At 44.4% G+C, this 11,421-nt stretch overlaps 1 protein-coding gene across 1 annotated transcript; it reads left to right on the top strand.

Annotated features, from left to right (window-relative positions):
• Window positions 1–871: 871 nt before the first annotated feature.
• LOC147440987 (putative leucine-rich repeat receptor-like protein kinase At1g68400) lies at window positions 872–9,202 on the top strand. Its single transcript, XM_086482765.1, has 3 exons — window positions 872–2,761; window positions 7,645–7,882; window positions 8,672–9,202. The coding sequence occupies exons 1-3, from the start codon at window positions 1,360–1,362 to the stop codon at window positions 9,066–9,068; spliced, it is 2,037 nt and encodes a 678-aa protein (XP_086338891.1). The 5' UTR covers window positions 872–1,359; the 3' UTR covers window positions 9,069–9,202.
• The last annotated feature ends 2,219 nt before the right edge of the window (window positions 9,203–11,421 follow it).

The following is an 11,421-nucleotide window of genomic DNA, read 5'->3' as shown; positions in this document are numbered from 1 at the left end:
ATGGTGCTAGCACACTAAAACAAGTTTGCTTATCCCCAAATATATCCACACACACCACGCGTTAGATCTAGCGTCAATGTACCAATGGATGTGGGGGTAGGCTAGGTATAAGTTGGATGCTCTTTTTTGTGTGCTGCCAATGTTGTGATGCCACATGGTGGCCACGTCATACTTGCCGCGGTAAAACTTGGCCATTGGACATTAGGCAATGGGTATGTGAACAGCCTAAGGGGGTGTTGAGATTGTGCACAAGCTGCACTCACTATCAAGCTCTTTCCATCCTGATGGTGTTTACACATCAAGCTAAACAGGAACATAAAGGATTTTCCATCATTGGGTGAGGTTTGAGCTCTCAATATTTTCAACGTTTTGGCTCCAGCCGATGCAAGTTCTGCCTCGCCTGGCTGTATCTATATATTTATCTGATACAAATCAATCGTCTATTTATTAGGGGAGGGGAGGGGATTTGGCCATCGCATAACACGCCCTTGTGGCGCCTTCCGTATGAACGTAAAAATGGAATTGGTCTCACCGTCTGAGACAATGGGCATTGGGCGGCATTTTGGGCCAGCTTTAGCGCAAAAATTTATTAGCTGGCCTTTTCAAATTCTGCGCTCTCTCTCTCTCTGTGTGTGTGTCCAGACTCCACCCACATGAGTTAATCTGCGCGCTGGATTGGCAACATATATAACTGATGTACGGCACAGACCAGGCAGCGACTCGAGTTGAGAACTAGAGAATGAGACACGGAGGGAGAGAGAGAGAGAGAGAGAGAGAGTCGCGTGTGTGTGTGGAAAACGAAAGGCTGCTCCAACTGTCATTGCGTTTGCTGCTTTGGTAAAAACCTCTCCTGAGCTCCCCTCTCTCTCTCTCTCTCTCTCTCTCCCTCGACACCCAGCTGATATTGCTTGCACCATCACGACACGCTGATGAGCTACATTAACTGTAAGCTGTCCAAGCATCCGTGCCTGCACATCACTCTCTAGAGTGTGGCAGGGCTCACCCACTCACTCTCGCTTTCGCTCTCACAGCAACACACACACATACTCTCTCTCTCTCTCTCTCTGAGCGTTTGATAGCTTGCTATCCGCCTGAGGCCGACTTGCATATGATAGTCTCCCAGCTCTGAGAGAGAGAGAGAGAGAGAGAGAGAGCGCACAACAATGAAGCAGCTGTTGGTATCCCCTTCATGCATTACACACACAGAAGAGACCAAGAAGCTGGAGCTGCTGAGGGCTTCAATTCCAGCCTTCATACCACCGCAGGAGCAAGCAGGTAAGATCAAGATGCTCCTTCTCACATTGTAGGAAACTCTTTCTAACAACAAGGGTGCGCCGCAAACACACCCATCTGCCCAAGATGGGGAGAGAAAGGATGAGCCCTCTGGCTACTTTCTCCTACTTCTTCACTCTTCTGCCTGCCATTATACTCCTCATCTCCGGACATGCCTCTCGAACCAGCCTCGCACTGGATTCAACCAACGACACACAGACCTTACTTACTTTCAAAGCCTCTGCTGACATCCAGAACTCTCTCATCAGCTGGAGCACTTCGGATTGCTGCTCTCCGACTTCACTATGGGCCGGAGTCACCTGCCATGAGGGGCGTGTCTCTCGCCTCTCCTTGCGTGGCTTCAATTTAAGAGGCAGCATTGAACCTCTAAGCCATCTCTCAAAGCTCCGAGTTCTCGTCATCTCAGACAATAATATTCATGGTCCTCTACCAAATCTGACTAATTGGAGGCTTCTCTGGCTTCTCAATCTTTCCTCTAACCAGCTCTCTGGCCCCATCCCACCTTCAATTGCGTCCCTCACGCGCCTTTGGCGTCTCGACCTCTCGCAAAACTTTCTCAATGGTAGCATCCCAGGATCAATCGGCTTGCTGACACGCCTACTTACTCTTCATTTACATAATAATGCGCTCACTGGCAAAATCCCTCCTCTCACGCTTCCCTCTCTCATGGACTTGTCGCTTCAATACAATAATCTCTCTGGCAACATACCGCCCCTGTACTTAGCAAACCTCTCTTCTTTCGACGCATCTTTCAACAACCTAAGTGGGCCTATTCCGGTGTCGCTAGCAAAATTCGCACCCTCGGCATTCTTGGGCAATGTTAATCTATGTGGGGGACCTTTGCAGGCATGCAACCAGACAAACATTGTGAGCAATCCGGCCGCTCCGATGTCGGACGTTCCTTCAAATCCGAGTACATTACACCCTGAACATTCATCAACATACTCAAAGGCATCCAACAAGCTAAGCTTTGGGGCCATCATAGCAATTGTGATAGGAGATGTAATCATCCTTCTGCTGCTAGCCCTCATTTTTGTGGTCTACTATTGGAAGAGAGGATACAGCTATGTGGATGACTGCAAGAAAAGCAAGGTGGAAGAAGATATGCGGTATTTGCCAAGCTTGCAAGCTCCGGACACAGCTGGTGAGAGGAACAAATTAATATTTTTCAATGATGTGAAGAGATTTGAGCTCGAGGATTTGTTAAGGGCCTCGGCAGAGATGCTTGGTAAAGGGAGCTTTGGCACGACGTATAAAGCTGTATTAGAGGATGGGTACGCAGTCTCAGTGAAGAGATTGAAAGACATGAACCCGTCTGGCAAGAGGGAATTTGAGCAACATATGGAGCTCATTGGAAGGCTTGACCATCCGAATGTTTTACCGCTGCGAGCTTATTACAGTGCCAAAGATGAGAAGCTTCTTGTATACGACTACATGCTGAGTGGTAGCCTCCATAACATTCTCCACGGTGAGCGTCTTTCTTTTATGGCTGTTGTTTTTGCGCTTTGTTTGCCAGGCTGCAATGCATGTGAATGTTTTCTGAGAAGTGTTAATTAATCAGGCTTTTCATTGTTGTTCCTTTACTTACTTTTACATTCACTCAACTTTTCAAGAGACTAACCTTAAGATTAATCAGCAATATAATGGAGTTTACTAATTAGTCTGCTAATCTTGAACTATGAAATCTTAACCTAAGCTTAAGGTAGCAAGATTTACTTTTTCTTAGCGTTTTAGAGAAGGATATATTGTTCCCTTTAAGGTTTTCTTGACATCTGAGAACTGATGAGTATATATACACTATTCAAGAGTTAGGCTGCATGAGTGGGGGTTTTAGAGGTGTTTCGCACACAGCAGTGCGAGGGTAGAGCTGACGGCTGCCTGTTTGTCTTCTTGCGAATGAAATTGAAACCGGTTGCGGGGGTTTGTGTAACTCCGCCTCTTTCAGAGTTACTAAGAGAGGGGGATGGTAGAGAAAATCAAGGCTGATGTGCGCAGCGGGGGTTAACTCCCGCTTAGTGCAAAACGCTTCTTAGTGGGATTTCTACCCCCGCCTCTCGTCAGCAATTTTGGCATGTTTTTATTATCTGCATCATTCAGGTTCTGCACGTGAACTGCAGAAGCATTCTGCAAGGCAGGGTTCGCAACTCTGCTGGAAACGGCAGAGTTATCAAATGCAGGCAATGTTTTCTGATGTTTGCGGGTAAGATTTGAACCAAGCCCCTGCAAAACTGCTCTTATAAAGGAAAGGCAAAAAAAAAGGGGGGCTGAAGCTTAAAGTACAAGGGAAATTTGAAGGTGTGGTGTGGTGTGTACACACCACAATTCACTAGAAAGATTCATCTTAATGTGTACTATTTTTGAAGCAATTATGAGGAGGCCAATGTCAAAGGACAGCAAAGGCTAGACTCTAGAGCCTAGGATTCTCTCTCTCTCTCTCTCTCTCTCTCACTCTCACACACACACACACACACATTCCCATTGCCTCAATTTTCCTACATATCCTACCTTTGGGCCGAACAATGCAAACTATCATGAAGCTTCTTATAAGGCACACTCCCACATGCCACATGCCCCACACACACACACACACACTCTCTCTCTCTCTCTCTCTCTCATCAATTTTTTGTATTCTCTCTGTACATTGTTTTCTTTGCCTTGAAGTCTGCATCCCCTCCCTCCCTCCCTCCCTCCCTTTTTGATCTTTTCAATTCCTCACATCACAAGGACAAGAGTATCTCGTCCTTCCAGGGAGAGAGAGAGAACCAACTGAGGGAGAGAGAGAGAACCAACTGGCCCAGTCTTAAAGGTTGGCACGCTTGCAATGCAGCCGTTTGATGCTCTGAGCTACCTTTCTAATGATGAATCATAATGGTCATGATAAGGACAGGTACCCTCCTCTCTCAACATACACTCTCTCTCTCTCTCTCTCTCTCTCTCTCTCATGAGTACTCATAGTAGAGCACAGACACAAGCTCTTCTTCATCTTCTCTCTTTCTCATGAGTACTAGTATTGTGTACACACACACACACACACAAGCTCTCTCTCTCTCTCTCTCTCTCTCTCTCTCTCTCTCAAATACAAAGGTGTGGATGAAAAGGGGGTACATGGGGCGCAAAGCAAAGGCCTATGGGCGGTCTATTACGGAGGGAAGGCAATCGTACGGGAGTTCCACTCTCACATGCCTTCTACAACCCTGTCTTATATCTATGCAAATTTTGGCATAGTTGCATCATTAGGATGTTCCACCTTGATTGATTATGATTGTGGCAGAGTTGGCCAAGCCCATCTTCGAACCTGGTCACCTAATCACACCTCCCTTTTGGAGGAGATTTATGGCCAAAAAGAGGTGTATGCTATCATAAAGACATTTGCCCAGCATCCAATAAAGACACTCTAGAGCTTCCTTGCACCACCTGTATTGGGTATATTCTATGATCACTGCATTCCTAGCCCCGTCTGGCAAACCTCATCGATCACCAATTTGCAGCAAATTTACCAAAAAGCACTTCTGTTCTCTACTCCTAATTTTCCGCCCGTGCCCGCATTGCGGCACGTCAGCGGGACAAAATCTAGCCATCCAATCCAATTTATGAACTGAGTGTAAACTTGAAAGTTGTGACCTCTGTGTGAACTCTAGGTGAACTGAACATGTGCAGCACAATACCCAGTGCCAAACAAGTAAGCCTTGTCCCTTGCATGAGATGATGTGTAAACTCGATGCAAACGTCCTGCTGGGACCTACACCTGCATGATTTACATGCAAAACACACCATTCACTATAAGACCGTAGATAGGTGGGCATAGACGCTCCAAAAACCTCTCTTTAAGTGTAGAGAAGCCCCATTAGAGCTTCCTTTTAAAGCTCATTTTTGAAGGGTGACCCCAATCATTCATTTCAAGGGTAAATTTTATCCAACCCTTCATTTAAGGCAAAATTAGAATTATCTTTCTTTTGAAGGGACATATTTTTCTACCCTTCAACCGACACCGAAGGTAAAAAGTGCCCCCGAATGGCACCGAAACCTTCAAGAACTAGCCTTGGCCTCATTCATACCATGAGAAAAAAAAGGTCGTAGGCTATATATGTTCTCTCCTTAATCATGCAAAGGCTTTCTCCAATCACAACGTGGATTTTCTTCTATCTGATAGTAAAAATCTCCTTTGACCCTCGATTTGTCAAAGGTCAATTCACTTTAAATAGCCCCATCCCGTCAGAGGCTTGCAGGCTGTAGCCCCTCAAAGTTTCTTGTTATACGATGCCTTTGTTGTGGCTATGGGAGCTTGGTGATGCTCTCTGCAACCACTTTAAGTTTTCACTTCATGATGCACTACTCAAAATAGTTGGAAGTTACATGTGAAAGGCCTATTGTTGAGGTCGTCCCATATTCTTCTCGTTACACGTGCAGCACCCTAAAACATTATCTATGTTTAACCTTGGATAATTGCCAAAGTGATACACAAATTTTTGGCCCAGTAGCTACAAGTTTTCCAGCTGCAAACATGTGACAAATGTCACATGTGGCATGCTGTTTTTGGCCCAGTATGCTAGGGAGCATATGGGATTGCATGGGTATCTGAACCATACTTTTTGGCCTGCTCAAGAAAGGCCTTAGTGTTGGGCCGGGTTGGGCGTTCTTTGACGGATGGCGTCCACATGGACGGCTAGTGGGCTTTGTGTGAAGGCGGGGGCTGCAGGACGACACGACTCGATGCGATAGAGGAGGAAACAAGGGCAGCTTGCTGAGGAGTGCATTAACGTTGTGGAGAAGGCGTTTACATCACTGTCACCTGAGGCTGTCCGCCAGTGGTTGTAGCTTCTCTCTTTCAATCTCTCACAAGAAGCCTTCATTTTCTCTCTCCTCGGCATTGCCTAGCTCTGTCTCTGTAGGCCATCGTGACTCCTCATCTTGTTTCTTTACTTCCATGCCCGTATGTGTTTGCCGTATGGTTGGTGAATGGAAAAAAGGATGGATCACACAATGGGCATCTTCGAGGTTACTTATGATATCAGACAATGGGCATCCAATCTCGATGCCGCCTACCAATATTTAGACCGTTGATACCACCTGAAGCCTTGTGTCCATTAGTTATGAGGGTCCCTCCTTGACGGGCAGATGAGTACATCACACACTACCTCGCATCTCTCCCCCTCTCCCTGTCTCGCAGACTCATCGGAATAGATCCTTGAGGTCTCGTGATTGCTTCTACAATGTTTAAAGGTCTCAAAAAGTTGGTTTCATCCTCCCTTAACATCCAGCATGTGCGCAAGAGAACTCCATTGCAGCTCACTCAAAAGCTGGCTGAATGGGCACGCGTGCATTCAATTAAGGGACACTTGCCCCCTGCCAAGTCGTTGATTGGTCAAAGAGGGTGGGTAGCCCCACCACTATTTTGGCTGATATGACTCATGCATGTGCGCAAGCTGCCAATCAACCAAGGCAGTGGAGATCGTTGCGATTGATGGGTGCATGTGCCATTGTGCGCTCTCTCTCTCTCTCTCTCTCTCTCTCTCTCTCTCTCTCTCGGCTTAGAAATCCGGTGGGTCACGCTTCATACATTACACCACCTATATTGCCCCCAACTACAAAACCATGTTCTTCGCTAAGAGAGGAAACCGTACTCACACTTACATGCTTGAGCCTATTCCCTTGTCCGCGATACGCACTATCGCAGCAATTCGGCTTAGCTCCCATTTCCTTCGATGCGAGATAGGGTGTTGGGGCAATGGAGAAGAGTCAAATCGATTGTGCACATTATGCTCACTGCAAGTTCGAGAGTCTGAGTACCACACACTACTAGAGTGCTCAGCTTTTGATCACATCCGAACTTGCTTCTCACATTTTCAGCCATAACTTAGACCTACACACTTTCCTCTCCCAGCCAAAGTGTGGGCTCTCCATTGCGACTCTCATCACTACAATTTTGGAGCATCGAGAATCACTCATCAGCCATACACATACTACATCACATGTAACTTTGGTCCCATAGGTCATATTTGACCTCCGAGGACGATAATAAAATCTATCTATCTATCTATCTCACACACACACACACACACACACACCCACCCACCCACATGCACACAGCAGTGAGTGACATGAGCATCGAGGGGAATGGAGATTGTCAATCCTGACAGGGTGCAAGAAGAGGTGTGGATCCAAGCATAACCTGCAACCAAATCTCCACTATAAACCTTAGAGGGGTCCAATGACAACTGTCGATCAGCCCTTGTGACTTAGAGAGGGGGCGGCTAAAAGATCATGTTTGTACCAGCTGGAAAATGCAAGTTTGTTTAAGCACACATGAGCAGTTTACATCAACTCCATACTCACACCGACTTGCTTTTGCAGGAAACAAAGGTCCGGGAAGAGTGCCGCTGGACTGGGCTGGGCGGGTGAAGATTGCATTTGGCGCTGCAAGGGGGCTTGCATATCTACATGAAGCCTGCAGTGCATCAAAAATACCACATGGAAACATCAAGTCATCCAATATTCTGGTGGACAAGCATGGCAACGCATGCATTGCAGACTTTGGCCTCACCTTGTTGACTAATCCAGCGACCATTGCAGCACGCCTCCTGGGTTACAGGTATGTTTTGTTGTTGTAATCCCCTGCAAGCTCAATGCAAATGAAAATATACATAATTTGATGGTCTGGTTGTCTAATAACCAGGAAGAACAAAACCTCTGTAATTAAACCACTAACTGCGCTTATGTGTTGTGTGTGTGTGCATCATCATCTCAAGCATTTTGAGCATACCCCTATCCATCAACATGGCATCCATGAGTGCATCCATATGTTCACAAACCAAGCACATGCAACTCTATCAAAGCCTCATTTCCTAGGAAGGCATGCATACACTCATTGATTTCCTCATGTGCACAAGCATTGGTTAGGGTTTGTCTTTTTGTCTGCCTATGTATGCTCATGGGAGGCACATGCTGAAGTGGAGGAATGGCAAGCACCTGTTGGGTTTGCTATCTTGCTTGCATTTGTGCACAAATGCAACAAGATTCACTAACTGACATTCATGTCCACGTCCATGTGCATCAAGAGCATGTGCAACACTACACATGTTGTGCATGATCATCTCAACCATTTTATGTGTACCCCATATCCATCGACTGACATTCGTATCACCCAATTATGCGCAACATTATGAAAGCCTCGGATTCAGTAAAATGCACGCATGCGCACATTGATTTCCTTGCATGTGCATGAATCGGGTAGTGTTTGTCTTTCTTTCGGTGTATGCATATGTATGCATATGCATGGCAGGCACATATTGAAGTGGAGGGATGGCAGAGAAATATATACCCTTCTGTGTATGTTCTGGCGATGAATGAAAGGTGCTTCAACTTTTTTGTGTGCACGCAGGGCGCCAGAGCAAATAGAGAGCAAGAAGGTCACACAGAAGGGGGATGTGTACAGCTATGGTGTGGTTTTGTTGGAGGTGTTAACGGGACGAGTACCAGCTCAGGCCTTGCAAGACGAGGGGGTGGACTTACCAAGGTGGGTACAATCGGTGGTGCGCGAGGAGTGGACAGCAGAAGTGTTTGACCTGGAGCTCATGCGATTCAAGCACATCGAGGAGCACCTGGTTTCTCTGCTGCAAATCGCCATGGCATGCGTCTCTCCGTCACCTGATCAACGGCCCTCGATGCCGCAGGTGGCGTCGATGATCCAGGACCTCTCCACGTCGACCTCTCCTGCTCCTGCTGCTTACTCGCCCTCCCCTGGCCCCTCGCCATCCCCTTCCTCCAGTAGCCATTGACCTCGCCGGTACCGAGGCAACTCAACTCTAAGGAGAGTTGTATGTGCATAAATTGTTTAATATCCTTATGGGCCAAAGCCATTTGTGGGCAGGACATTTCAAATGGTTGCTTTATTTTAATTTATCTTTCTCTCTCCCTCTCTTCCTCCCGTCGTGAGAGGTAGTGCTATCGTCTATTGTAGAGGTAGTGCCTAATCTCAACTTCTCCTTGGATTGAAGGGTTTTTCTTTGTTCGGTTGGCCATAGCATCATGTGTCGGATCTTGGGCATCTTTGCTTTGCTTAGCACATTTCACCATCAACGCGGGGAAGGTAGTAGGGAGAAACTTTACACATCATGTATTTACAACTGTACATTACAACCTCGAGCGGCAACCGTGGGAACCACCCCCCCAATAGGGGAGGAGAATACACCCAAGAGAACGCAACTAGTGAGCTTCGAACCCTCAACCTTGGGGTTACATCATAATGGTCTCACCAACTAAGTTACGCTTCTTGGGTGTGCTTAACATGTTTCCTTGAGCCGTAACATCTAGTTATTCATTGATGTATGAGGTTCCCTAGTGTCGATATTGCGAAAGGAAAAAACCAATCAGTAGAGAAACAATCTTTGGAAACAAATCAATAGTGTAGAATCTTTGTTCATGATGAATTTTAACGAATAATAGATAAGATCGAACATAATGCTGAATTAAGCCTTTGATAAATAAAATTAAAGAATCTCAATCAATGTCCTAGTAATGTTTGTTAATTGCAATACATGAATTGGAACACAAGACTTTTGCATACTCATATATTTAAAAGCTTTGTGTTTTGCAATAGATTGGTATTAGATAGAGAAAATATGCATCTATTTGCTATTAGTCTATCTAATTGTACTAAGTTGGGGTACTCCCTTTTATTTATTGCTCTCTTCACATGTACTTCACTTGACAATCTATAGTCTTTCCTCTAAGAGGTTTAAAGGAACAATAAGAAAGCTCCTTAGCTCGAAATTTAGTTGGGATTTTGCAATTTGAGTTGGTTGATTAAAGTTATACTAATCTTGAGTTCTTTTGCAAACATCAATGCAGACCAATGGAAATTGTTAAGAAGTATAGGGTACCTAAGGTGAAGAGGTGAAATGGTGACTAATCAGATGTGTTTGTAAACCTACTGTAAGCCTTAATGCTTTATCGAAGATCCAAAAATCTAACTTGTTTTTCCACTTTTGATATTTTTCTCTTAAAAAGAATATGGCTTTTAAGACCAAGCTTTTTTACCTCTAATTTTGCTAGTGCTGAGCAGTTACGATATTCTTTCAAGGCATATAAAACTCACAATGGTATTACTAATGCCTTCAAAAAAACTAAAAGGTTTTCCTTTTTTCCCCCTAGTTCAAAGATTCTCTCAACAACAATGAAAATAATACGTTTGTCTATAGCATGTAGCAATGGGCAATGCCGAAACATGTAGATTTGCAATAGTATTAGCTAAGAAGGATGGATACAACATTGCGTGAGAGGGAGAGAGAGAGAGAGAAAAGAAAACGCTAAAGGGAAAATGAAAGAGAAGAGAAACACCCTTATGTGGACACAAAAGGTCTTTTGGCTTTCCACTTTCATCCATCTTTTGACTTTCCACCTTTATCTATCTTTTGACTTTTTGCTATCTTTTGACTTTTTGCCTTCATCCATCTTTTCATTTTCTAAACTCACCGTTTACTTATGCACTTAATATGTTTTGAAAGAATTTTTTATTTTTTGAGATTGGGGAGAGACCTAATTGGTTGATCCTTTGACAAAGATCTTATATACCTTAGTCCATGTTATGCTTTGGAAAAATTGAAATCTAGACAATTATTATACATTGATTTTTTGGAGTATGGTTTCTTTCCATGACAAACTAACATTATTATGAGGATGCTGTAAATTATCTCATGACTTACAAATCTAAAATAATTAACTTTCTCAAATTTGGAAGAATCTTGACAAATTTGGAATTTTTTCATTTTTCTAATGCTAATGTAAATAAATACCAAACTGATAGTTATATGGATAAATGGATCCTATCAGCTTTGGTTGGCGACAGTGTAGGGAATGCTTTGTTGAAATGGAAAGTGTAATGGATAACCTCTAGTTGATTGTTCTATTTACTCTCTTGAAACACTAAGCCATGAAAATTTGACATAAATATTATACTTATGCTATTAGTGGGGCTTATAAGTAGTGATTATTTTATTTGTGTGGCTTACAAATTGAAAGTTTTAATGCTTTTCCTAGACCTCACTAAGTAGGTTTTCATGTAGATGTGGATGGCTTGTGTGATCCTTGGTTAGGGCAACTGTCTGATGCTTGGCTAGTGATGGTTTCTTT

The sequence above is a fragment of the Adiantum capillus-veneris genome, chromosome 15 (genome assembly GCF_014529385.1).
Source record: "Adiantum capillus-veneris isolate H3 chromosome 15, ASM1452938v2, whole genome shotgun sequence".
In the NCBI taxonomy this organism is placed as follows: Eukaryota; Viridiplantae; Streptophyta; class Polypodiopsida; order Polypodiales; family Pteridaceae; genus Adiantum; species Adiantum capillus-veneris.
This window is presented reverse-complemented; position numbering and strand designations above follow the sequence as displayed.

Coding starts and splice junctions, on each gene's coding strand:
- LOC147440987 (XM_086482765.1), top strand. CDS start 1,360: ATGGGGAGAGAAAGGATGAGCCCTCTGGCTACTTTCTCCTACTTCTTC. Junction 2,762..7,644: donor CCTCCATAACATTCTCCACG/GTGAGCGTCTTT, acceptor TTGCTTTTGCAG/GAAACAAAGGTCCGGGAAGA. Junction 7,883..8,671: donor GCACGCCTCCTGGGTTACAG/GTATGTTTTGTT, acceptor GTGTGCACGCAG/GGCGCCAGAGCAAATAGAGA.